Source organism: Chiloscyllium plagiosum, chromosome 10, assembly GCF_004010195.1.
Source record: "Chiloscyllium plagiosum isolate BGI_BamShark_2017 chromosome 10, ASM401019v2, whole genome shotgun sequence".
Classification (NCBI taxonomy): domain Eukaryota; kingdom Metazoa; phylum Chordata; class Chondrichthyes; order Orectolobiformes; family Hemiscylliidae; genus Chiloscyllium; species Chiloscyllium plagiosum.
The window spans coordinates 68,116,874-68,140,397 of record NC_057719.1 but is presented as its reverse complement, the minus strand read 5'-3'; the positions used below and the strand labels follow the sequence as shown (position 1 = coordinate 68,140,397).

Here is a 23,524-nt window from a genome sequence, read left to right as displayed (position 1 = left end):
TATATCCAACATTCCCTGTTTTTTCTGGAGTTTTATTATCCACCTGATTTCAGTCTTGATTTGGAGAAAAGCAACATTTTTGGATGTAATGCATGAGAAATTTTACAGGAGGTCATTAATATTTTGAATTTTTTGAGCTTACATTATTTAACTAACAAAAGTTAACAAATTTTAACATGCTCTTTTAATAGTTTGCATTCATGTAAGAATTCATTTACATTTTTCACCTCTTTCTGCAGTAGTTTTTTTTTAACTCTTCACAACCCCTCATAATTACTCACTTTCTCAAAAGGGGAAGAAACCTGACTGAGTCACTATTCCTTTAACTGAGACACAAAATTGAGACTCAGCTTGCCCATCCCACTGGCTCACACGCTGGTCGGCTATTAGAAAAAGATGATGGAGTTATACCAGTGTCCTCCCTAACAACAAAACTAAAAACTGATTTGGTCATTTTTCTAATTTTCAGTTAGTTGAATCTTGTGTGCTCAAGTAGCCTGCCATAATGACCACATTACAATGCAACTATATTTCAAAAAAAGTAATTTATGGGATGAAAATGACTTTGAGATGAGATAAGAGATTCTATAAATGTATGTACTTCCTTAAATTCTGATAACAAAATTAAATCTGACATCTCTATTGACTTTTCAATACATTTAATATCCCTTTTATGAATGAAGCCATGCGTCAAGACTAAAGAGTTTGGAGATAGTTACTATTTGCTCATGTTCTCTGAAGATTGATTCCCTTGGAATGTGTACAGTTGCATGTATATAAGATATGTAATGTTAAAGTTCAGGCAGCTGTTAGAAACCAATGAAAGTTTAGTATTTCATTCAAACAGTGTGTTTGGTTGTAACTTGCATGCCATTGGTTTCATCATTTGACTTTTTTTAAGTCAAATTTTTTTTTTCAATTTAGAGAGTAATGGCACGATACGTGACAAAACTGACCTTTCATCTTTGCAATCTGGAGATGATCAGTCTAGTTTGACATCTGTTAAAGGTTTCAACTGAAATGAGAGTGGGCAGTTTCAATCAAGTTTCCATTGAAGTAGGCTGCCTTGACATGTAGCTGATAACATAGAGGGGAGAATCAAAGATGGTGAAGAGTCGGGAAGTGTATGGGAAGTTGGACTTTATTTGTGTTGTCACGGGAATAGTAAAGATCATACTGTATTACTCAAGTAAAAACTAAATTGTTTTGTTAGGTATTCAACAATCACCATGCAGCTGAAAGTTGTGTTACATCTAAATGCTTATTTAAAGATGCATACCAAAATCAAGGGAAAATTGCCTATTTCATAGAGATTGCAAAGAAAATTCTGGAACTCAGGCGAACCTTTCTAATGTCTTTCCTATTTTCCACAGTAAGATTTTTTTTAAAAACAAAGAACAATTTTTTCAATGAGCTGTACTAGTTTGTAAATAATTCTTAAGATTTGTATTTTCAATTAGATTAGGTTTACTGGTATTGGCCTGAGTTGATGCCTTTCAATGTATATCCCTGCAGAATTATTACATGTTCACTTAGCATTGCTCTATGAAAACTAGTTAAATAAAATTGATTTAATGAGTTCAAAAAGCTGAGAGGCATTGTAACCTATTCATACTATGTGTAACGCAAGATAAATTCACTACTTTATCTGTAATCTGAAATAGAACAGCACAATATATTAACGCTTTTTTTTATCCCTATCTAGCGAGCAAACCTGTCATAAATGGCATGTTAAGGGACCCATCTCAGATTCCTGACAGGGTTCTAGCTAATCAAGTCTATCAGGTACTGTATTAATCACAGTTATCTTTTCTAGTGACGTTTTGTGTTAAATAGCGGTTCACACTCTCACAGCTAAAGTAAAAGACTTTATACTTCATTTAATTACTGTCACTGTAAACCTTCATACAGATCAGAGTTCACAGCAAAGCCAATAAACTATTTGCGTATAAAAGCTTTTTTTCCTTTTTAACAGTTTCCTTTATTGTTCATACAAGCTATGCAGGTTGTAATTTTTACATTTTAAAATTGAACAGTCCTTGACAGTCTTTTGAACCATACTCAGGAACTGTAAATTGTAATTGCAATTCTCAGAATGCTATTTGCCATAATAGTTATCTGATTTACCAGTGGATTATCTGACTACATTTTTAATGCACTTTTTCATCTCTTATTTGCTTGCAGTGTACGGTGAACGACTCCTGTTATGGACCATTGGTAGACTGCATCAAACAGTATCTTTTTCCATAAAATTTAGGACTGAAATTGACGAGCTATGACTCTGTAGATGAGATGTGTCTAGCTTAACTTGACATCAAGTTCTGCTTCACATAACATGTGTTTCATACCCTATCCATGTATTTTCAATCAACAAGGGTCACAGCAAATCTTATTCCTTCTTAGCTGCAGAAATTCAGTGTGGACAACATGATATATTTGTAAGGTGAAAAGAATTGTAGAATTCACTGCTTTAAGGCTTTGACTAAATTGCAGCAGTTTTTACACAATTTTGCAGACCTGTCTTTAATAAAAACTTACTTTTGTATGTTTACTCAACTCTGCTAGACATTTAGATTGAGTATTCATTTGAGTATCCAATATGAGTTCCCAAAAGCATACATTTATAATGTAGTTTGAGTTTTAAAAACAATTGTCCTGATTTTATTTAACCGTGTAGCTTCTACGGTTTCAGCGTTGACTGAATGATCGCATTTGCCTCCAGTCAGAATTTTATATTTTCCAGACTTAATTCAGTGTCTTGAAGACAATCTGGGTTGACATTTCAGTTCAGGGTTGAGGGAGGGCCACACTGTTAGATAAGATGTCAAACGGAAGTTCTGTCTATTTTCTTTTGAGGAGCAAGAGAGATTCCTAGTCTTACTGCAAGCATTTACCAGCATCACAAAAAAAACTTTGCGGTTTGGCTGCTGCATTTCTCTACATCACAATGGTGACTATTTGATAAGATATTTCATTCAGTGTGAAATACTTTAAGGGATCTTAAGTGACTGAAAGGTTTAATAGAAATCCATTTTTTTATTTTCTGAGTTAATGGGGTACTGGCTGATTTTTGTAGACAAAAAAGAAAATTCCAGAAATGAACAACTTGGATTCTTCATCAACACATTCAACATGAAGAATCATGCTTGATTGGAGTGCAGAAATAAATATGCTAGTCAATTATGCAAAGCATAATTTAATGGACATTTCAGAGAGGTTGCCTGAAGGTTTGACTATAAAGTCTTAATTGTGAAGGTACACATTGTTGCAGGAAGCAATTCTAAAGAGTCAGACTTAGCCAACACCAATCTGTGTCACCACCAGTGGGGCAAAGAGCTTTAATTATTAGTTATTGGTTAATATTTGAGGCTGAAAGAGATTACTAACTGCAAGTGGACCAAGACTAAAGAGTGACGAAGATGGATGCATAATTTTAATATAGAACATTCCAAAAGGTAAATGGCAATTAATAGGTAAGCAAGAGTTGTTGTAACACATGATATAGGCAGCTAAGTTGATAGGGGATAGAAGGCCACATTAGATAAATCTGGCTTGAAGGAACAGAATATTGATAAGAATGTCAGTGCTGGTCAGGGCAGGAAGAATTGCAGAGTTGAAGAAGCTGATTTTAATGACTGAAGATTTGAAGCATAACTGTAGATTGAACAGAATTTCAGTGTTTTGGACAGCTTTTGGTTCGGCTTTAGTTAGTAATTGGCCAAGGAGAGGTTGGTATGAGTGCCAAGTGTGCATAGTTTGAGTTGAGATGAAAACCGTGCTTTCAGATTTACTGATATTTAGATGCCGAAACCAGACATCCTGGCAAGGAGATGGTTGAGGGGGAAAAGTGGAGCGTTTTAGCAGGTCTTATAGCAGTGTTTACTCAAGCTTAAGATACTATAAATAATTTCTTTGGAACAAACAGTTCATTGGACTTGGAATATTATTTCTGTTTCTCTCTCCACAGATTCTGTTAAGATTAGATTAGATTAGATTACTTACTGTGTGGAAACAGGCTCTTCGGCCCAACAAGTCCACACCGACCCTTCGAAGCACATCCCACCCAGACCCATTCCCCGACATTTACCCCTTCACCTAACACTATGGGCTATTTAGCATGGCCAATTCACCTAACCTGCACATTTTTGGATTGTGGGAGAGGAAGAAATCGGAGCACCTGGAAGAAACCCACGCAGACACGGGGAGAATGTGCAAACTCCACGCAGAGAGGCAGGAATTGACCCCGGGTCTCTGGCATTGTGAGGCAGCAGTGCTAACCACTGAGCCACCATGCTGCTATTGAGTTTCTCCAGTACTTCTGTTTTTAATTGCTGGTGATACTTCATACTGTGAAAATGGAGCAGGAGTGACTTGATATTATCTGATCCTTATGATTTAATAATTATTCTCTTCCAACAAATGTTGTTAATTCTACAATGATTTACTTTATTCCAACTCTTAATTATTATGACCCAGTGACACTGAATGAACAGCAATATATTTCAAAGTCTGGGTGGTGAGTGGCTTAGAGGGCATCTTGCAAGTGATGGTGTTCCTCTGTAACTTATGCTCTTGTCCTTCTAAACAGAAGTGGTTGTGGGTTTGGAAGATGCTATCTAAAGATCTTCTGGTGTATTCCTGTAGTGCATTTTATTGATGGGACACACAACTGCTACTGAGCATTGATGCTGGAATGAGTGAATGTTTGAGGCTGCTTTGTCCTGGATGGTGTCAAGCATCTTGAATGTTATTGGAGCTACACTCATGCAGGCAAATGGGGAGTATTCCATCATACTCCTGACTTGTGCCTTGTAGATGATGTGTAGACTTTGGGAGTAAGGAGTTGAGTTACTTTCTGCAGGATGCCTAGCCTCTGATCTGCTCTGAACTTGTGTGGCAAGTCCAGTTCAGTTTCTGGTCAGTGGCAACACCCCCTCCCGAGATGTTGATAAAGGGGGATTCCTTGATGATAATGCCATTGGATGTTAAGGTTGCTGATTAATTAGATTGTCTGTTATTTGAGATGGGCATTGACTGGCACTTGTATCGTATGGTTATTACTTGCCATTTGTTCCCCCAAGTGATTACAGAATTTCAGTAGTTCTATAATCTATGCATTAAATTTGTCATTTAGCTGATTTAACAGTTTGTTTGAGATTGCACTTGTCAATAGTATTGCACTTCACATAACCTCGAATTCTTGGATTTTATTAGTAAGTTTCTTTTTACACAAGGTCAGGGTTGCACTGATACTGTTCCTCTGCATGATGTACTTTAATGCACTTGTAGTCTTTATGAACCCATGTGGCTCTTTTATCCCTGTGTCCAAATGCCTTGGTCACTCACTTATAACTTGAATGTAACCTATTCTAAGGTTTTCTTATCGAACCATTTTATATGGAATATTTTAGGCATCACTGAGATCGCAGTAACAGTGTCTTAGTAGAATTTTTTTGTCAGTTCAAGTAACAGCTGTTCATGTTTTGCTCCTCATTCTGACCTTTCTCTGATGGGGTGATTATTCCTTCCTTCCCATGTCATTGAATTGAGAGGGTTGAGCAGTTTTTTCGTTCAGAGGGATCTGACGATCTGAGACACACATCAATAAATATCAGTGTAAGTACAAACCAACTGATTTTATTTATTCTTTTACTTTTATTGCATAAAGTACATTTGTGAGAATGGGTTCTTTATTATGACCTCCTAGTAAAGGAATGTTGAAATAAGATATTTTGATGTTGTGCATCAGTACAAGAGTGTAAAGTGATCTTTGTTGATTGATAGGTTGGGAACAGTTTACTTGATCCTGTCTAGTGGTGTTGATAACACCCCAGCTAAAGTCATTTTGTGATAGCAATGTGTTTCTTCCTCATCAGTTACTGACAGTTACAGCTTAAAAAAAACACCCTGATGAGCATTTAATAACCAAAGCACATCAATACATTGTTACTTTCATCTAGCACACTGATTACCAGTTGCATTAACTCAGCTCACCTCTATGGCATGCCTAAAATCCCCACAACACAATAGATCATTCACGTGGATTAGAATACAGAATTTGATTTGAGGTTGATGTTCAACATTAAAGCAGAAGTGCTGCATGCAAAATCTTACATTATGCTGTTCTGTGTTCCAATTCTTTGCTAAAATGAGGCCGCTGCTATCAGGTTACTTTAAAAATCAGAAATTGTGTTAATACTGTTGTTGTTTTATCTTCATTTTTAAAAAAAAGGTAAAAATAAGGCAGACACTGAATACTGGTAACATTATAGAGGCAACATAACAACATAGCAATTACGTGAGGAAATTGAATTTATAAAACACAGCTAATGCCTCACAATTTAATAAAAATGCTATCAACTCAGTTATGAATATAATCTCCTTAGTTTTGTCTCTATTATCAATAAACTCTCAACTACTATCATGATGGTATTTCAGAATTCACTTTTCAGAAATAATTAATATATAATCTGAAATGAAAGGGTAAAATTGATTATAATCCTTTTCAAGTTATGAGTACATAATATCTCTTTAAATAAATGCAGCTGTCATCACAACGATTCTTTCAACTTTGCATACAACACTTTGTTTTATTTATGATAACTTGCAGAAGGTCATATGTCTTTCCTATGCCGCTTAATTTTATTTCTGAAACCTTTGAGTTTAAAACACTGTAGACTTATTTTTTCTTATTTAAAGCATGAGCTGTTTTGGTCACTGAAATAAAATAGCAGCACATTTATTTCATAAAATAGTTTTCATAATTGGGGGAAAGGAAATACCACTTGGTGAGGGAACAGTAGAAGTGGGTCTTTAAATTAACATTGCGATTTCTATTGGAAGAGCTCCCACTGACATTACAGTAAACATAATAAGCAATTGAACAATTTTACAGTCCACTCAAGGAAGTGTGTATAATGCATATGTTATTATCAAAAGCTGTTATAAAGAATCAGTATTCTTTACACAGTATTGATTTTAAAATTTAAGAAAATGCTTACTTATAATATTGATATTTGAATAATTTAATTCATGAAGACAAAAATTAATTTGTTTAACATTGAAAATTCTACAGCTTTAATGGGCAGATGATTTTTTAAAAATCAATTTCAAGTTAGATTTTGTGAAGATAACACCTTGTGAAGGATTGTATAATGATTTTAAATTTAGCTATTTAAATATATGAGAAGCACCAATAACAAAATGATGTCAACTTCAGCATAAATGCAAGAAGACTCTTTGATTTTCCAGAAATAGTAGGTTATTTCTGGAAAGTTGCTGACGACATTTTACAGGTGTTTTTTCTCCCTTGTAGACCATGTAGCAATGATGCCATAATTATCAATGACATCAGCTAATGTTTATTCAGTACCTGAGGTTTTTTAATATATTTATTTAGATTGTTCTTTTTCTCTTTTCCATTCCTAATGTGTGTCTCACTTGAAGGGAATGACTTATGATCGGACATGATTTCTGCAGGCGCTGACACTTAATTGCTACCTTGCCCAAATGGCATTCTTCACCTGAACCTAAACAAGAGAGTGCCAGTGAGCAGTTCAGCCATACAATTATTGATCGTTTTACACTCAAATTCATACACTTGCAATAAAAGCCGCGAGACAAAATCTTAACTCACATTTATGTAGCATGTTATCATGTCCCTTAGAAATGTTCCAAACTCCTTTACAAAGAATTACCTTGTGCTGTTACTGTAGTTATACGATATTCACAGCATAAATCAGAAATGGTTTCCCCGGCCAATATAATCCGTTTAGCCTTAAGCATTATATGAAATCATGATAATGGCCTATCAAATAACCTGGTTGAAATTGACTAACAGTCCAGCCAGCTAAAATGTGGACCATTCAAACCAACCTGCTTTACCATTGCAAAACATTGCACACTGAATACTGCATATATTGCTTTCTTGAGCCTCCCTAATAGCTAAATTAATTTATATATTGACCTATTGCTGTGAATTTCTTTGCAAAAGTTTCAAGTGTAATTTAACATAATTCTTTGAGTACATATTTGTTCAATAGCTTATCTTGATATTTTAAGTTCTCATTAAGGTATTGTTGAACAAGTTGTAGGTCCAGCATGTGATTTATATAGCATTATTATTGAAATTAATCTTTCCCATGTAACAAAACATTTACCTGCCTTAGTCAACCCAAATGCTTTGCTTGAACCACCAACGGTTTTGTATTGGCATCGATTATCTTATTGTTTATCCAATGCAGTGTGCAGTTAAAAATGTTGAAAGCAACACTTTCTGACCAACCATTATTTCAGTTTTGTGGATCAACATGCATGTCTTCCTTAACCAGCTATCTATAGTGCGATTGGACAGGAGCATGAAATTCTGCTTCGTGAAAAGTTGCAAAGAAAAGGACTGTCCTTTTTAGGTAAGAATTCGATCATCAATGATTAATTTCACAGCTGTTACTTGAAGGAGAAGTGTAATATGTGCATTGTATCTATAAGCCTGAAAGAAAAGCTAAGATGATTGATGCTGCGCATGTTATCTTATATTGATTTAGGACTAGACAGGAAATCGGATACCGAATACTCTCCTCTACAGTACACGTACAAACTTGTAATTAATATTTTATGGAATAAGTAGTTGGAAAATACCTTTTTAATATCCGCTTCTGTAATGCTTTTGCTATCCTGAGATTATATGTATGATCTTTGCCTTTAGAGACTTAAAATGTAGCACAGGGAAACATGCTTAAAAGGTGGTTTACATATCAAAGAAATGGAGTAGGAGGAAGCAACCATCTGATGTGGAGAAGGTATTTTGGAAGGAAGATAAACTAAAGGCTATTTGTTCAATTCTTGGGATGGGGACTTGCTTAAAAACTTTGGCTACTTGCATTTTTGCACTTGCAGAAAGCTGTTTTCAGTCCTGAGTGGCTATTGAAATTTTTTTTGAGTGGTTAATTAATTCTAGAGAATTATTTTGTCTTTCACTAGTATAAACGTTTGTGTTACTTTTATGCACAAATATGAAGTATCTGAAACAAAATAAAATTGCCTTCTATTTTAGAATTACAGTTTATTTTACCCATTGTTGGCCATAAACTATCACAGCAAACGGGGAAAAAGTGTTTGTCTTGTGAATAATGTTGAATAGCCATTGAATTTCTTGTCTGCCTTGGTACAGCATGTTCCTGAAGTCCAATACATGACTGTCACTTGATTGATACAATTGACTAAAGAGTGAATATTTTCTGGGGCTGTGACATGCCACTGACTACGTTGTATTCACAGATATCTGTATCTTTTGTGGTTCAGTACATTGATGCAATAGCATACATTTAGCATCAACAACCTTGAACTCCGCGCACTAATACATAGTACAAAGATTAGTTAGAGCATTGAGTTATTGAGTGTGCAAGTGCGGTATATTTAGACAGTTTGTTGCCCTTTTGGGTATTTTGATGGACATTACTACAGAATCATAGAAGAGGACTTTTAAAACATATTTTCACATTTTAGTAAATAGCTCATTTTCGAAGAAAAATGAGTGTTGTGGTTCCACAAGAAGAAGTTGGGAGCAGCAATGCCCTTTATCTATCTATTGCACTCTTATTCTCTGTGCATTGCTCACATACACAAGTTAGAAAGTAAAACTGGAAATCCTAATGACTCAAACCTTCTGTTAAATTTCTCATTTGAAAACTGAAGCACAATTTTATCCCTCATCTGGATGATCAGGATCGATTTGTGTTCTGGAAACCTCTTTTAAGCATTTAATAATGTTATTTGAATAATTTTCTTAAGATTTAACTGATTTTCAGAATTCTATTAGTTTCTTTTCAAAAATGATGCAAATAACAATCATTTATTTGTTTATTTTGGCAGTGCATAAGTTTGTATGGGATTCAGAGTCATGATTGACACTCTGTCTTAATTATTGGTTTATAGCTTTTCCTACCTACCCACATGTCATTTATTCAATGTTTTGACCATGTTCCCTTGGGTAAAATTTAGAAATGGGTTACATTTAAGTGGTACATTTTTAATTAAAATCCTGATTTGTTATTTCTGTAACCATAAATATAATGAAGAGCATGTCTTTTAATAGTCCAGGTATTGAAAACTTAATGTTTTCAGACAATAATTAATTAATTATCTCATCTTGAGTTTCTTAAAAATATCCACACATTGCCATTGTGATGATCTATTCGCTTGAGATTTCACTGTGGTGAAAAGTTGGTAGTTGATTCCATTGACGGGTATGTTGGTGAGTTGTGGAATTAGGAAAGTGTCAGAGACAGTGCAGCTGTTTCCTGTAGTGAGAGCAACAAAAACAGGATGAACATGTAGAAAAAGTATACATGGTTAATTGTGCTGAACAATGTCAAGGTGCCAAACAAACCCATTTACGATTTTAATCCTACACTGGCCAATATAAAGTGTTTCCCCACTAATTCTGAAGGATGTAGCACAGTTTATTATTCTACTTCTTCAGGAAGAGCAATTTGACGTTAAATTGAAGCAGTTAGTTAAGTTCCTATTTTTACTTTGTACATTCATTTGCTTTGTCTGTTAATAAGCAATCCATATTCAGCTTGTTCTCAGTGATTTAAATTTGCCTACTAAACACTAGGAAAGGTAAATAAGTGGACTTATAAGACCATAAGATATAAGAGCAGAATTAGATCATTTGATCCATCAAGTCTGCTGCATCATTTGATTGTGATTGCTGTTTCTCAGACCCATTCTCCTGCCTTCTAGTAACCCTTAATCCCTTTACCAGTAAAGAACTTATCTATTTCTGTCTTGCATATACAATTACTTGGCCTCCAAAGCCTTCTGCAGCAATGAGTTCCACAGATTCACCACCCTCTGGCTGAAGAAATTCCTCCTCCCCTTGGATCTAAAAGGTTATCCTTTTGCTCTGAGGTTATGCCCTTGGGTCCTAGTCTCTCTTACGAGTGGAAACGTCTTCTCCATCTCCATTCTATCTAGGCCTCTCAATATTCTGTCAGTTTTAATGGTATTTCCCCCTCCCATCCTTCCAAACTCTATCCAGTTCAAACCCAGAGTCCTCAACCACTCCTCATATGACAAGGCCATCCTCCCCAGGAACACTTTTGTAAATCACTGGGCCCCCTCCAATACCAGCACATTCTTTCTTAGATAGTGAAAAACTCTGCTCTTGTGTTCTAGCCCTCTGGAAATGAATGCTAACATTGCATTTGTCTTCATTACTGACAACTGAATCTGCATGTTAATTATAAGAGAATCCTGAATAAATACAGCAAAGTCCCTTTGTGCTTTAGATTTCTGAAGCTTTTCCCCATTTAGAAAATAGTCTATTCTTCCTATCAAAGTGCCTAACCTCACACTTTACACATTGTTTTTAATCTGCCAATTCTTTTCCTACTATATCCGCCTGTCCAGGTCCTTCTGCAACCTCCCTGCTTCCTCAATATAACTTATTCTTCTACCAATCTTTGTGTTGTCTGCAAATATAGCCACAATGCCCTCAGTTCCTTCATCCAGGTTGTTCATGTATAACGTGAATTGTTGCTGTCCTATTAGCGACCCCTGCAGAACTCCATTAGTTACTATCTGCCATCCTGAAAAATACCTTTTTTTTCCTCCAATCTCTGCCTTCTGCCAATCAGCCAATCCTACCAGTACCTTGCCCCTAACACCATAGGCACTTCTTGAGTAGCCTCCAATGCTGTACCTCATCAGAGGCCTTTGGGAAATCCAAATAGATCACATCTACTGACTCTCCTTTGTCTAACTTACTCATTATCTCCTCAAAGAATTCTAACAATTTTGTCAGGCATGACCATCTCTTGACAAAGCCGTGCTGACTCAACCTTGTTTTACTATGCACTTCCAAGTACTCTGCAATCTCATTCTGAACAATGGACTCTAAAATCTTACCTATGACCAAGGTCATATCAACTGGCCTATAATTTCCTGTTTCTGCCTCCCTCACTTAAACACAGGTGTGACATTAGCCATTTTCCAGTCCTCTGACATGCTCCCTGACTCCAGTGATTCCTGAAAGATCACCAGCAATGCATCCACAATCTGCTCAGCTATCTCCTTCAGGACTCTGGGACATAGTCCATCTGTCTGAATGATTTATTCACCTTCCCACTTTCCCACCACCTTCTTCTTAGTAATGGCCACTGCAGTCATCTCTGTCCCTGAATCTCTTAAAGTTCAGGTATATTACTGGTGTCTTCCATTGTGAAGATTGATTCAAAGTACCTATTCAGTTTGTTTGCCGTTTCTTTGTGCCCCATTACTACTACTGCGGCCTCATTTTTCAGTAGTCCAGTGTCCACTCTTACCTCTCTTATCTTTTATACAACTAATAAAAGCTCTTGCAATCCTCTTTTGTTTTGTTGACCAGCTGACCCTCCTATTTTATCTTCTCCCCACTTATTGCTTTTTCAGTTTTTAAATGATTCCTCCTAATCTTTGCCTGATCGTATGCTCTTTGTATTGCTTTTATACTGTCCTTGATGTTGCTTGTCAGCCATGGTTGCCTCATCTTCTCCTGAGTATGTTTCATCTTTCTCAGAATGGACCTGTGCTATGCCTCCTGAATTACCCCCAAAAGCTCGTGCCATTGTCTTCCTTGCCAGGTTCTCCTTCCAATCAAGTGTGGCTAGCTCTTCCCTCATGTTTTTGAGTTATATTTACTCAATTGTGATACCTTTGCGTCTGATTCCATCTTCTACCTCTCCAACTGCAGGATGAGTTTTATCAAAGTATGGTCACTGCCCCCTAGGGGTTCTTCCACCTTAAGTTCCCTAATCAAGTCTGCCTCTTACACGTAACCAGATTCAGGATTGCCTTTTCCCTCATGGACTTTACTACAAACTGCTCCAAAAAAAAAGATGGATATTCCACACATTCCTTTTCTTGGTATCCACTGCCAACCTGATTTTCCCAGGCCATCTGCATATTGAAGTTCCCGTAAATGTTGTAATGGTGCCTTTCTTACATGCCTTTTCTATGTCCTGATTTGTTTGCTGCCTCACATCCTGTATGCTGCTAGGGGGCCTGTACATAACTATCATAAGGGTTGTTTTCCCTTTGTGGTTCCTCAACCCTGCCCACACAGATTCTGTGCCTTCTGACTCTTTTATCACTTGATTTAATTTCATTTCTTACTAACGAGCCAACCCGTCCCCTCTGCCCAACTGCCTGTGCTTTCAAAAGAAGTTTCTTTGGATAATTACTTTCCAGCCCGATCCTGTTAGAGCCATGTCTCTGATACCCACATTGCACCCACCAATTTCAATCTGTGCTACAAGCCAATTTATTTTGTTTCATATACTGCATCCACTTAAGTACAACATCCTGGGTCCTGCTTTGACTGATGAAGAGCTTTTGCCCAAAACGTCGATTTTCCTGCTCCTCGGATGCTGCCTGACCTGCTGTGCTTTTTCACCACCACTCTAATCTAAAAACTGCCAGTCTCTCATAGTTGTCTGCTGTGCCTGACATTGGATTTCTGACCCTCTCCATACTCTCTATCTGGAAACTTCAGTAAATTCTGATGGGTCCTCCTTCCCTTTTAACCTATTAAAATATTTTCCATGTAACTCTACCCAACCCCTCCACTGTCTAATTTAAAGCCCTGTCTACAGCCAAAGTTATGCGATTTGCCAGGATTCTGGTCCCAGCATAATTCAAGTGAAGCCTGTCCCATCAGAACAGCTACCTCCTTCCCTAGTGCTGGGACCAATGTACTACAAATTCAAATCCATTTCTCTCACACCAATCTTTGAACTAAGTGTTTACCTCTGTAATTTATTTGACCCTGTGCCAATTAGCTCATGGATTTGGTCGTAATCCAGAGATTACCACTTTTTGGTTCTGCTTTTTAATTTAGTCCCTAACTGCTCATATACCCTCAGCAGAACCTCTTTCCTGTTTCTACCTATATTATTGGTACCTACCTGAGCTGCAATAACTGAATATTTCCCTGCAGCCCAAATAATATCACCCGAACTCTGGCATCAGGCAGGCAACGCAGCCTTTGGGACTCAATCCTGGCCACAGGTTACAGTATCCATTCCCCTGACTATACATCCCTGATTACAACTACATTTTTTTTTCTCTCCCCTCTTTAATGGCACTCCCTGTCCCATGGTGGTGCAGTCAATTTGTTCATCCTTCCTTCAGCCCCCGCTATCATCCCCACATGGAACAAGAATCTCAAAACTATTAAACAAGCTCAAGGCTCCTTCAGCTCCTGAATCCCTCCATCTGCCTTGCTTGTAGTTACACCCTCCTGTCCCTGACCACTGACTGAATTCAAGGTAGTTAATGTAAGGGGTGTGTCTGCCTCCTGGAACACAGAGTATAGCTAAGTCTCCCTGTCCATGATGTGTCAGTGTTCGGAACTCAGGCTCCAGCTTATCAACTCTGAGCTGAAGTTCATCAAGCAACCAACACTTGCTACAGATGTGGTCACTATGAGCTTCAACGGCATTCACTCGCTCCCACATCATGCAGGTACAACAAATCACCTCACCCTGCATCTCCGTTTTATTTACTTAGTTCTTAATGTGATTTTTAAACATTTTCTGCTGGTCTTTTAGTTTGTAACATTTATACATTTCCTGTTTATCTTTCATTTGAAAGTAAACTATAATAGAGTCAAATTGGTTGCTATTACCAACTAACAAATTTATGTTTTCCTTTGCTGTCGCTCTTTCTTTTGTGCTTGTGTCCTGAATCTGAGCTTCAATTTATCCTATAAAAGACCTTATAAACGAGGAACCAAAATTGCAAGCGAAAAACACATCTTCCCTTCTGCACTGAATTCCCATGCTTTTTTTCAAATTCCCTGAACTGTATATTCACTCAGGCTGTGTCTCACACCAGATGTGATATCTGTTCGCAGCTTACTGGTTGCATGCTTTCAACAGGCAGTCTCTGAAACAGAGCTGAGATGAGTGGCACGTTGGCTCAGTGGTTAACACTGTAGCCTCACAGCACCAGGATCCCAGGTTCAATTCTAGCCTTGGGTGACTGTCTGTGTGGAGTTTGCAAGTTCTCCCTGTGTCTGTGTGGGTTTCCTCCGGGTGCTCCAGTTTCCTCCCACAGTCCAAAGATGTACAGATCAGGTGAATTGGCCATGCTAAATTGCCCCTAGTGTTAGGTGCATTAGTCAGAGGGAGATGGGTCTGGGTGGGTTACTCTTTGGAGGGTCGGTGTGGACTGGGCTGGGCCGAAGGGCCTGTTTCCACACTGTCGGGAATCTAATCTAATCATGACTCACACTAGTTACATATATTGAGCTTAGGTGATTGACTGATAACTATCCCTCAGTCAGCTGACTCAGCTTATTGAAATGGAAGCTTTTAAAATGGAGGGAGAAGATAAGGATTTACTAGTTCTATTTCAGTACTGAAGCTCACAGAGGTGGTATCTCTCTGGATGTGACCTCTCCTTCATGACCATTTGCAGCCAGTGGAAGATGATAGTCAGTTCAGATCAGAAAACATTACTATTGTTACGTTGCTGGTTATCTAATCATATGATTAGATGTTAGATTGTGGATATGCCATCATTGAATATATAACTGCAAACATAGACTGAGACTGGCATAGTGTTGTTAAGTGTGTACCAAAAAATTTTCTTGACATGTGGATGTACTTAATAGAGAGGAGAAAAACTTGGCCTTTTCTTGGGAAATAAGGCAGAGCAAGTGATTGCGGTGTCAATGGAAGAGCACTTTAGGGCAAGTGATCATAATTCTACTAGTTTTTAAATATTTATGAAAAAGAATAGACTTGATCTGAAATTTAAATTTTCAATTTTGACAACATTAGGCAGGAAATTTCAAAAAATGATTGGGCGAGGCTGTTTGCAGGTAAAGGAACAGTTGGAAAGTGGGAGGCCTTCAAAATGAGAAAACAGGGGTTCAGAGACACTATGTTCCGGTTAGTGCGGAGGGCAAGGCTGGTAGGTGTAGAGAATGCTGGATGACTAGAAAAATTGAGCCTCTGGTCAAGAAAAAGAAGGAAGCAGATGTCAAGTAATGACAGCTGGAATTGAGTGAATTCCTAGAGGACTATCAGAGCATTGAGAGTATCCTGGAGGAAAGCCAGGAGGACAAAAAGGGGACATGAGATACTTTGGCAAATAGGGTTAAGGAGAATCTAACTATATTCTACAAAATTCATTGAGGGAAAAAGATCAACTAGGACCCATTAAAGATCAACGAGGCACTCTACGTGAGAAATGAGAGGAGATAGGTGAGACGTTAAGCAAATATGTCATGTCAGTATTTACTGTTGAGAAGGACATTAGAAGCGAGGGATTTTATGGAAATAAATTGTGATGTCTTAAGTGTTGATGTTACAGAAGCGAAGGTGCTGGAGGTCTTAATCCGCATAAAGGTAGATAAATCCCTGGGACCTGATCGGGTGTATCCCAGGATCTTATGGGAAGCTAGGGAAGAGATTGCTGAGCTCTTTGTTGTGATATCTGTATTATCCACAGTGATAAGTGAAGTGCTGGAAGACTGGAGGTTGGCTAATGTGTTCGTAAGAAAGGTGGTAACGAAAAGTCAGTGAACTATAGATCAGTGAACCTGACATCAATGATGGGTAAGTTGTTGGAGGGGATTCTGAGGGACAAGATTTACATGAATTTGGAAAGGCAAGGAATGATTATGGATAGTCAACATGATTTTGTATGTGGGAAATTATGTCTTGCTAACGTGGTTAAGTTTTTTGAAGAGGTGACAAGGAAGACAGATGAGGGAAGAGTGCTCCAGTTTGTCTATATAGACTTTAGCAAGATGTTTGACAAGCTTATGCATAGTAAACTGGTTAGCAGGGTTAGATCACATGGAACCTAGGAGGAGCAAGCCAATTGCAAACAAAATTGGCTTGAAGATAAGATATGGGGTGGTGATAGAGGGTTGTTTTCCGGACTGGAGGCTTGTGACCAACGGTGTATGGCAAGTATCAATATTGGGTCCACTGCTTTTTATCTTTTATATAAATGATTTGGATGTGACTATAGGAGATATGGTTAATAAGTTTGCAGATGACACCAAAATTGGAGGTGTCGTGGACAGTGAAGAAAGTTACCTCAGAGTACAACGGGATCCTGATCAAATGGGCCAATGGGTTGAGGAATATAATAGATGAGGTAAGGCAAACCAGGGCAGGACTTGTACACATAATGGCATGGCCCTGCAGGGTGGCAAAGAAGCTATTTGGCACACTTGCCACACTTGCCTTCATTGGTCATTGCATTGAGTGTAGGAGTTGGAATGTCATGTTTTGGCTGATACAGGACATTGGTTCAGCCACTTTTAGAATATTGCATTCAATTCTGGTTTCCATACTATGGGAAAGATGTTAAACTTGAAAGGGTTCAGTAAAGATTTACAACGATACTATCAGGATTGGAGGGTTTGGGCTAACAGGAGAGGCTGAATAGGCTGGGTCTGTTTGCCCTGGAGTGTTGGAGGCTGATCTTATAGAGGTTTATAAAATCATGAGCATGGATAGTGTGAATAGCCAAGGTCATTTTTCCTAGGGTGGAAGATTCCAACCAGAGGGTATAGGTTTAAGGTGAGAGGGGAAAGAATATTTGAGGAAGACACACAATTTTTACTATCATAATTTGAATGAATCAGTGTGATTAGATTAAATTAAATAGCTATTTAATTTAATCCGATGCAACAGTTTTAATACACTGTAGAACATAAGTCATAGGTGTAGACAATATGGCCCATCGATCCCACTCTGCCATTTAATATACAGTACAACTCGATTACTCAAACATCAATTATCCGAATTTCGGATTATTCGAACAAGATCTCAAGCTCCCGTAAAAATGGAGTTAGGCAACTCAGCATTCAGTTATCAGTTAGATGGCGTTATGCATTGTTGGATAACCAAGAAATGTTCAATAACCAGCACTCAAATTGCCACTTGTTTACGATAGATCAGTTTTTGGTTAAATGGCATTTTGGGCTGCATTGCCGGATAACCGAAAAATGTTCAGGTAACTGGCACTCGTAAATTACTGCTTGTTTACGATCAGATCGATTATCTGAACAATCAACTATCTGGACAAAATACTGCCTGCCCGTCTCGTTCAGACAATCGAGGTTCTACTGTAATCATATTAGAATTTTCAGCTCCAATTTTGCAGCTACTCCCATAACCCAGATTCCCTGGGACACCAGAAATCTGTCTGTTTGAGCCTTAAATTTAGTTCGGATGGCATACTAAAACCCAACGTCTAATCTTATTGTTGGAGTTAGATTATCTGAAGATTACAAAATTCAAATGGAATTTGCTGCAAAGAACAGAACTTGGAGAAGAATGTGACATTCGAAGCAAAAAATAGTAAACTGGTCTATTTATATTCTGATAGAGAACTTCACTCATGCATGAAATAACAATTGATAATGTGGTGGAATGCTTTCATAGTGAAATCTTTAATTTTGACAAGAAAAGATGCTTTATTTGGAAACAAAGCATTGAGGAAAAAATAACTTTCGTTTTAATCTTCTGCACAAATACCAGTCCACAGTATAAATATTTCAAACCATCCAATTGATGAACTTGTGTTTGCAAATACTGATTATCTACCAAATAAAATTCCAGCAATTAATGATGTATAAGTTATGTGAACATGGAATTGTATTGACCTTGGAATTTTCTCATGAGGCACAACAGCAAAACTGTCAGAGTTTCAGAACATTGGCCATGAAAGTACTGTCCTCTGCTGATAAATGGATTGGAAATTGGCTACCCAGCAGTGGAACGGGCCATTAATTTTAATCAGAGGTGATGTGAAAAGGAGAGTAGGCTGTACCACAATGTCAACAGCCCCAGTAGGTGTAAAGAGAGACCACACAACCTTCTCTGTTACTTGTTTTAGCTATTAGTTTAGGTTGGGTGAAGACAGAAAGGCATGTCTGGAATTGAATGACCAGGTCACCCAAAATGTAATGGAGAAATCAGGTGTTTCAGAAATAATAACAGTGAGCCACTTAAAGTCAAGGACTCTTTACTGACTGGACAAGAACAGAGCATGCTGACAATTGCAAGGGTTTCAAAAATTATTGTGTTTAATAGCACATAAACCAGTAAGCTTCTGCATTGTCTGAATTAAATATAAAAACTGATGTTTTGTAAGAAGTCAATACTTTTACTTTTAGACTATTGTTTGAATCCTGAAGAAGGGCTTATGCCCGAAACGTCGATTCTCCTGTTCCCTGGATGCTGCCTGACCTGCTGCGCTTTTCCAGCAACACATTTTCAGCTCTGATCTCCAGCATCTGCAGACCTCACTTTCTCCTCTATTGTTTGAATCAGTCAGAGGAAGCATTTTGATGAATTATACCAAATAGGAGCATCTGAGAATTTCTCCACCTCAAATCTTCAAAGGGAGCCTGTAGTAATTATGCATTACATGTTTCAGTCGATTATCACCTCAGACTTAATAAAGTTGCTTTTCTTATATGCGCATCCAAGTTCACTGAATCACTTAGGCCCTCTGATCTGGGCAATTTTCCAATATTCAGAATGCTAGACTGTAAAAACACTGAACCAATTTTCTTTCTATTTATTTAAATATAAGGAAAATCAGGCAAATTCCTTTGGAGTGCAATGCTATAAAGTGCCTGATTTCTTTGGCAAATTAGTCCTCATGTCTGGAATTTTCCAGGACTTTGGATAATAGGGAGATGGCAAATCAGTCAGGAAAATATGGCGCGATCAGAAAAATTAGGTTCTTGACACCTAAGATTTTCCACTCAATATTTGAATGATGAGATGAGAGTCATGATTGTGAGTGGCAAGAAGTTCTTTGCATGGAGTGATATCTAATTCCCTATCCTCACATCAATAATGTGATATTAGCTCTTCTCCCATATGGCAGAGAGAAACTAGGTAGTGACAATTGCTGACATGAAAGTCAGAGTGGATACCAGCAGCTCTAGCTCACCGCTTACTCCTCCAGGCCTGCATTTAATCCAGCAATCCCCAACTTCTCAGGCAACATGCACAAGCAGCAACCGCCTGTGTTATTTGTCTTACAGAGGGCTTATGCCCGAAATGTTGATTCTCCTGTTCCCTGGATGCTGCCTGACCTGCTGCGCCTTTCCAGCAACACATTTCCAGCTCTGATCTCCAGCAGCTGCAGACCTCACTCTCTCCTCAAAGGCATCAGATATGCACTAGCCTCACCATAACACATCTCGGACTCATTTGAAATAGTTACCCACTTCAGTGCTGGACTTTGAAATGCACTGATGCCTTTCATTGTATTGCTGCCTCCAGGCCATTTTGCTTGCTGACTCAGGTGCATCTGATGCATCAGAGCAGGGTGCACCTAAAGGCTCTTTGCCTACTTCCTTGTCGCTCATTCACTTCATGCCTACTGAGATTCTCAGCAACTTTCCCTGCCTTACCTTACCTCTTAGCACGTTTCCATCTCATTCAGAACTTAGAGGCTCACAGTACTTTTGTTTGTCTTTTACTGCAGACACAAAGCCAGGCAGCTTGTCATTGTTGTCAGCAGCAATCAATCAATGGGCTGAACATGCTGCTGTATGGCACCATGCTATATCAATGTCACACCTACAGCATATGCCAGAAGCTGATATGGCAGACACTTTGTATATGCTTCAACCAAATGGCCAATCCTCTGTCAAACCAAGAAGGGGATGTCGTTTTAAAAATAGTTGGTTCAGAAGGAGGGTCATTAGACATGAAACATTAATTCTAAACGTTCTGTCTATAGATGTTGGCAGACCTGCTGAATTTCTCCAGCAAATTGATTTTTCTGTTTCAAAGGTGACTGTCATCAGTAAGGAAATGTCCTAACAGTCAGTTAGGGTAGCGTCCAATCTGAGTCCAGGTCTTGGACGCAGTCAATCAGCTGCTTTGGGTACCCAACGGCTGGTAATTCCCTATCAATAGAGGCTACAAAGTTCCAATACAACTAGTCAGGGGATTAGCAGAAAGTATTTAGTCAGAGATCTGGTCATTCATCAACCCTTTCACATCAGTGAAGGAGTGGGTCACGGTCAGTCCTTAGTATGTTCACCAAAAGTTAAGGTGGGTTATCAGGGGCTACTACTGCAGACGTCACTTGTGGGAATTAGAGGCAGCATGATAGGATGACGGTGAGACATTGATTCGGGGTGGTCACTCAATATATAAGGGAGATAGTGCATTGAAGGATGTTGGTTACTGTGGGAGGGTCAATGTGGGGGAGACTGTGTATCACGATGGTTCGCATCTAATCCTGTTGGCACAGCATTAGAGGTATTGTTGAAAGGTTAAGACTTAAAAGAGAGAATTGGCTGGAAATATGAGGCAGCCCAGAATTGTTGGGCTGACAGAGTGCAAGAAAGACACTACTATGAAGGTTTAGAGGGTCTCCTTAGGCTCAGTCTGTGACTCTGCAAAATGCAACCTGTTTTACTTTCCATTCTGATCACAAGTAGAAATGCGCAGTCAAAATGACATGACTTGTGTGGCAATCATCGAAATAAGGTCCGTGACCTCAAAAGGTCCAAGTAAAGGCATCCCACGGCCCTTCTTGTCAGAGTCCTCCATGTCTCACTGTTTCAAGGACTTCGCTACACTGACATTTGTGTGTGATAGGAATGCTGATCACTAATTTTACTCAGGACTTGTTCTGCTTATGATAATCTGACACAAGTTCATTGCAGCTGAAAATGTGTTGCTGGAAAAGCGCAGCAGGTCAGGCAGCATCCAGGGAACAGGAGAATCGACGTTTCGGGCATAAGCCCTTCCTGAAGAAGTCAGTAAAGAGTCCTTGACTTTAAGTGGCTCACTGTTATTATTTCTGAAACACCTGATTTCTCCATTACATTTTGGGTGACCTGGTCATTCAATTCCAGACATGCCTTTCTGTCTTCTCCCAACCTAAACTAATAGCTAAAACAAGTAACAGAGAAGGTTGTGTGGTCTCTCTTTACACCTACTGGGGCTGTTGACATTGTGGTACAGCCTACTCTCCTTTTCACATCACCTCTGATTAAAATTAATGGCCCGTTCCACTGCTGGGTAGGGCTTATGCCTGAAGAAGGGCTTATGCCCGAAACGTTGATTCTCCTGTTCCCTGGATGCTGCCTGACCTGCTGCGCTTTTCCAGCAACACATTTTCAGCTCTGATCTCCAGCATCTGTAGACCTCACTTTCTCAACAAGTTCATTGCAACCATGACCAATGGAACCAGCCACATAAACATCTATTGTCACTGTGGCTGCAATTCAACAAACAAATAGAAAAATTGAGGAGAAACAAATGCACCAGGACTCCCAAAAATGGCAGCAACCTCCAGTAGCTACTGTGCAATCTCCAGGTGAACAAGTCACAATTGAAGGTCTTGCAACCACATATTTTTCTTTTAGGATCTGTAAACTGAAATTGAAGCTGAATTGCTACGTTGGTCAAAAACCAGGAGAGTTTTGCAACTTGGAAATCAAATGTTGCATATTTTTTGTCATATTGTCATATGTTTTTTTTTTGAGGAACAGTGGGGAAGAGAATTTGAGACTGAGTGGCACTGAGAATTTTAGAATTAAGGAAATTTTGCCTGAATGTGTCTGATTGATTGAGCTGCTGTTTCTAATGCTGTTGTCGGAGCAAGGGCACCAGAACTGCAAACTGAAAGCATCCATCTTACTCTCTCCCTCCCTCCATTCATGGAAGAGAGAAAAAACAATCTAGCTTAAAAGAATTTTATTAAAAAAAGATTAGTTCCACCAGATCAACGATAAAATTAAAGACCGACATTCACTTTACAGATTGCAGTGTGTCATGTGTACTAAAAATTGAGAGGAATAGTATGAGATACTTCAACCCACGCTGAACTTTTGATCTTCAGAATTTTGTTTACCTTGACTGTTTATTTTCCACCTGCTGTCAGAACAGTTGTCTTTTGTCTGCGTTCTTTGTGAATGAGCATGTATATAATTTGGGTTTTCTGAAGGAATATAGCTTTAGTGCATAGTGGTAGATTAGAAATCTTTCTCTGCCTTTTGTTGAAACTGTGTACTGCAATAATTATCTAATTTCTGTGAATGACAAAACTTGGTGTGAATTGCTTTGGCTCTGAATAGCTATCAGTTAGATAAATTGGTCATTTTGGTAGACTAATTAGGACTTAGAACAAAAGAACAAAGAACAGTACAGCACAGGAACAGGCCCTTCGGCTCTGCAGGCCTGTGCCGACATATTTTGCCCTTCATACTATAATACTGTCTTCTCTTACAGGATCCGTATCCCTCTATTCCCTTCCTATTCCTGTATGTCCAGGTGTTTCTTGAATACTGCTATTGAGTCTACTGAGTAGCATTAAAGAGGGTGACCAATTTCAAGACATTGACTGTGCTTTCTTTCCACAGATACGGCCAGAACTGCTGAGTTTTCCCAGCAATTTCTGTTTTTGGTTCTGATTTCCAGCACACTCCGTTCCTTGTGTTTTTTATTATTTAGGATTGTTTTCTTCACAAATG

At 38.4% G+C, this 23,524-nt stretch overlaps 1 protein-coding gene across 2 annotated transcripts in view; it reads left to right on the top strand.

Annotated features, from left to right (window-relative positions):
- Window positions 1-23,524, top strand: part of cdin1 (CDAN1 interacting nuclease 1) — a 161,598-nt gene that overhangs the window by 73,689 nt on the left and 64,385 nt on the right. For both annotated transcript variants that reach the window (XM_043698013.1, XM_043698014.1), the window contains exons 6-8: window positions 1,706-1,785; window positions 2,185-2,234; window positions 8,341-8,408. In XM_043698013.1, the coding sequence (XP_043553948.1) occupies window positions 1,706-1,785; window positions 2,185-2,234; window positions 8,341-8,408 (198 nt within the window). The remainder of the gene's footprint in view (window positions 1-1,705; window positions 1,786-2,184; window positions 2,235-8,340; window positions 8,409-23,524) is intronic.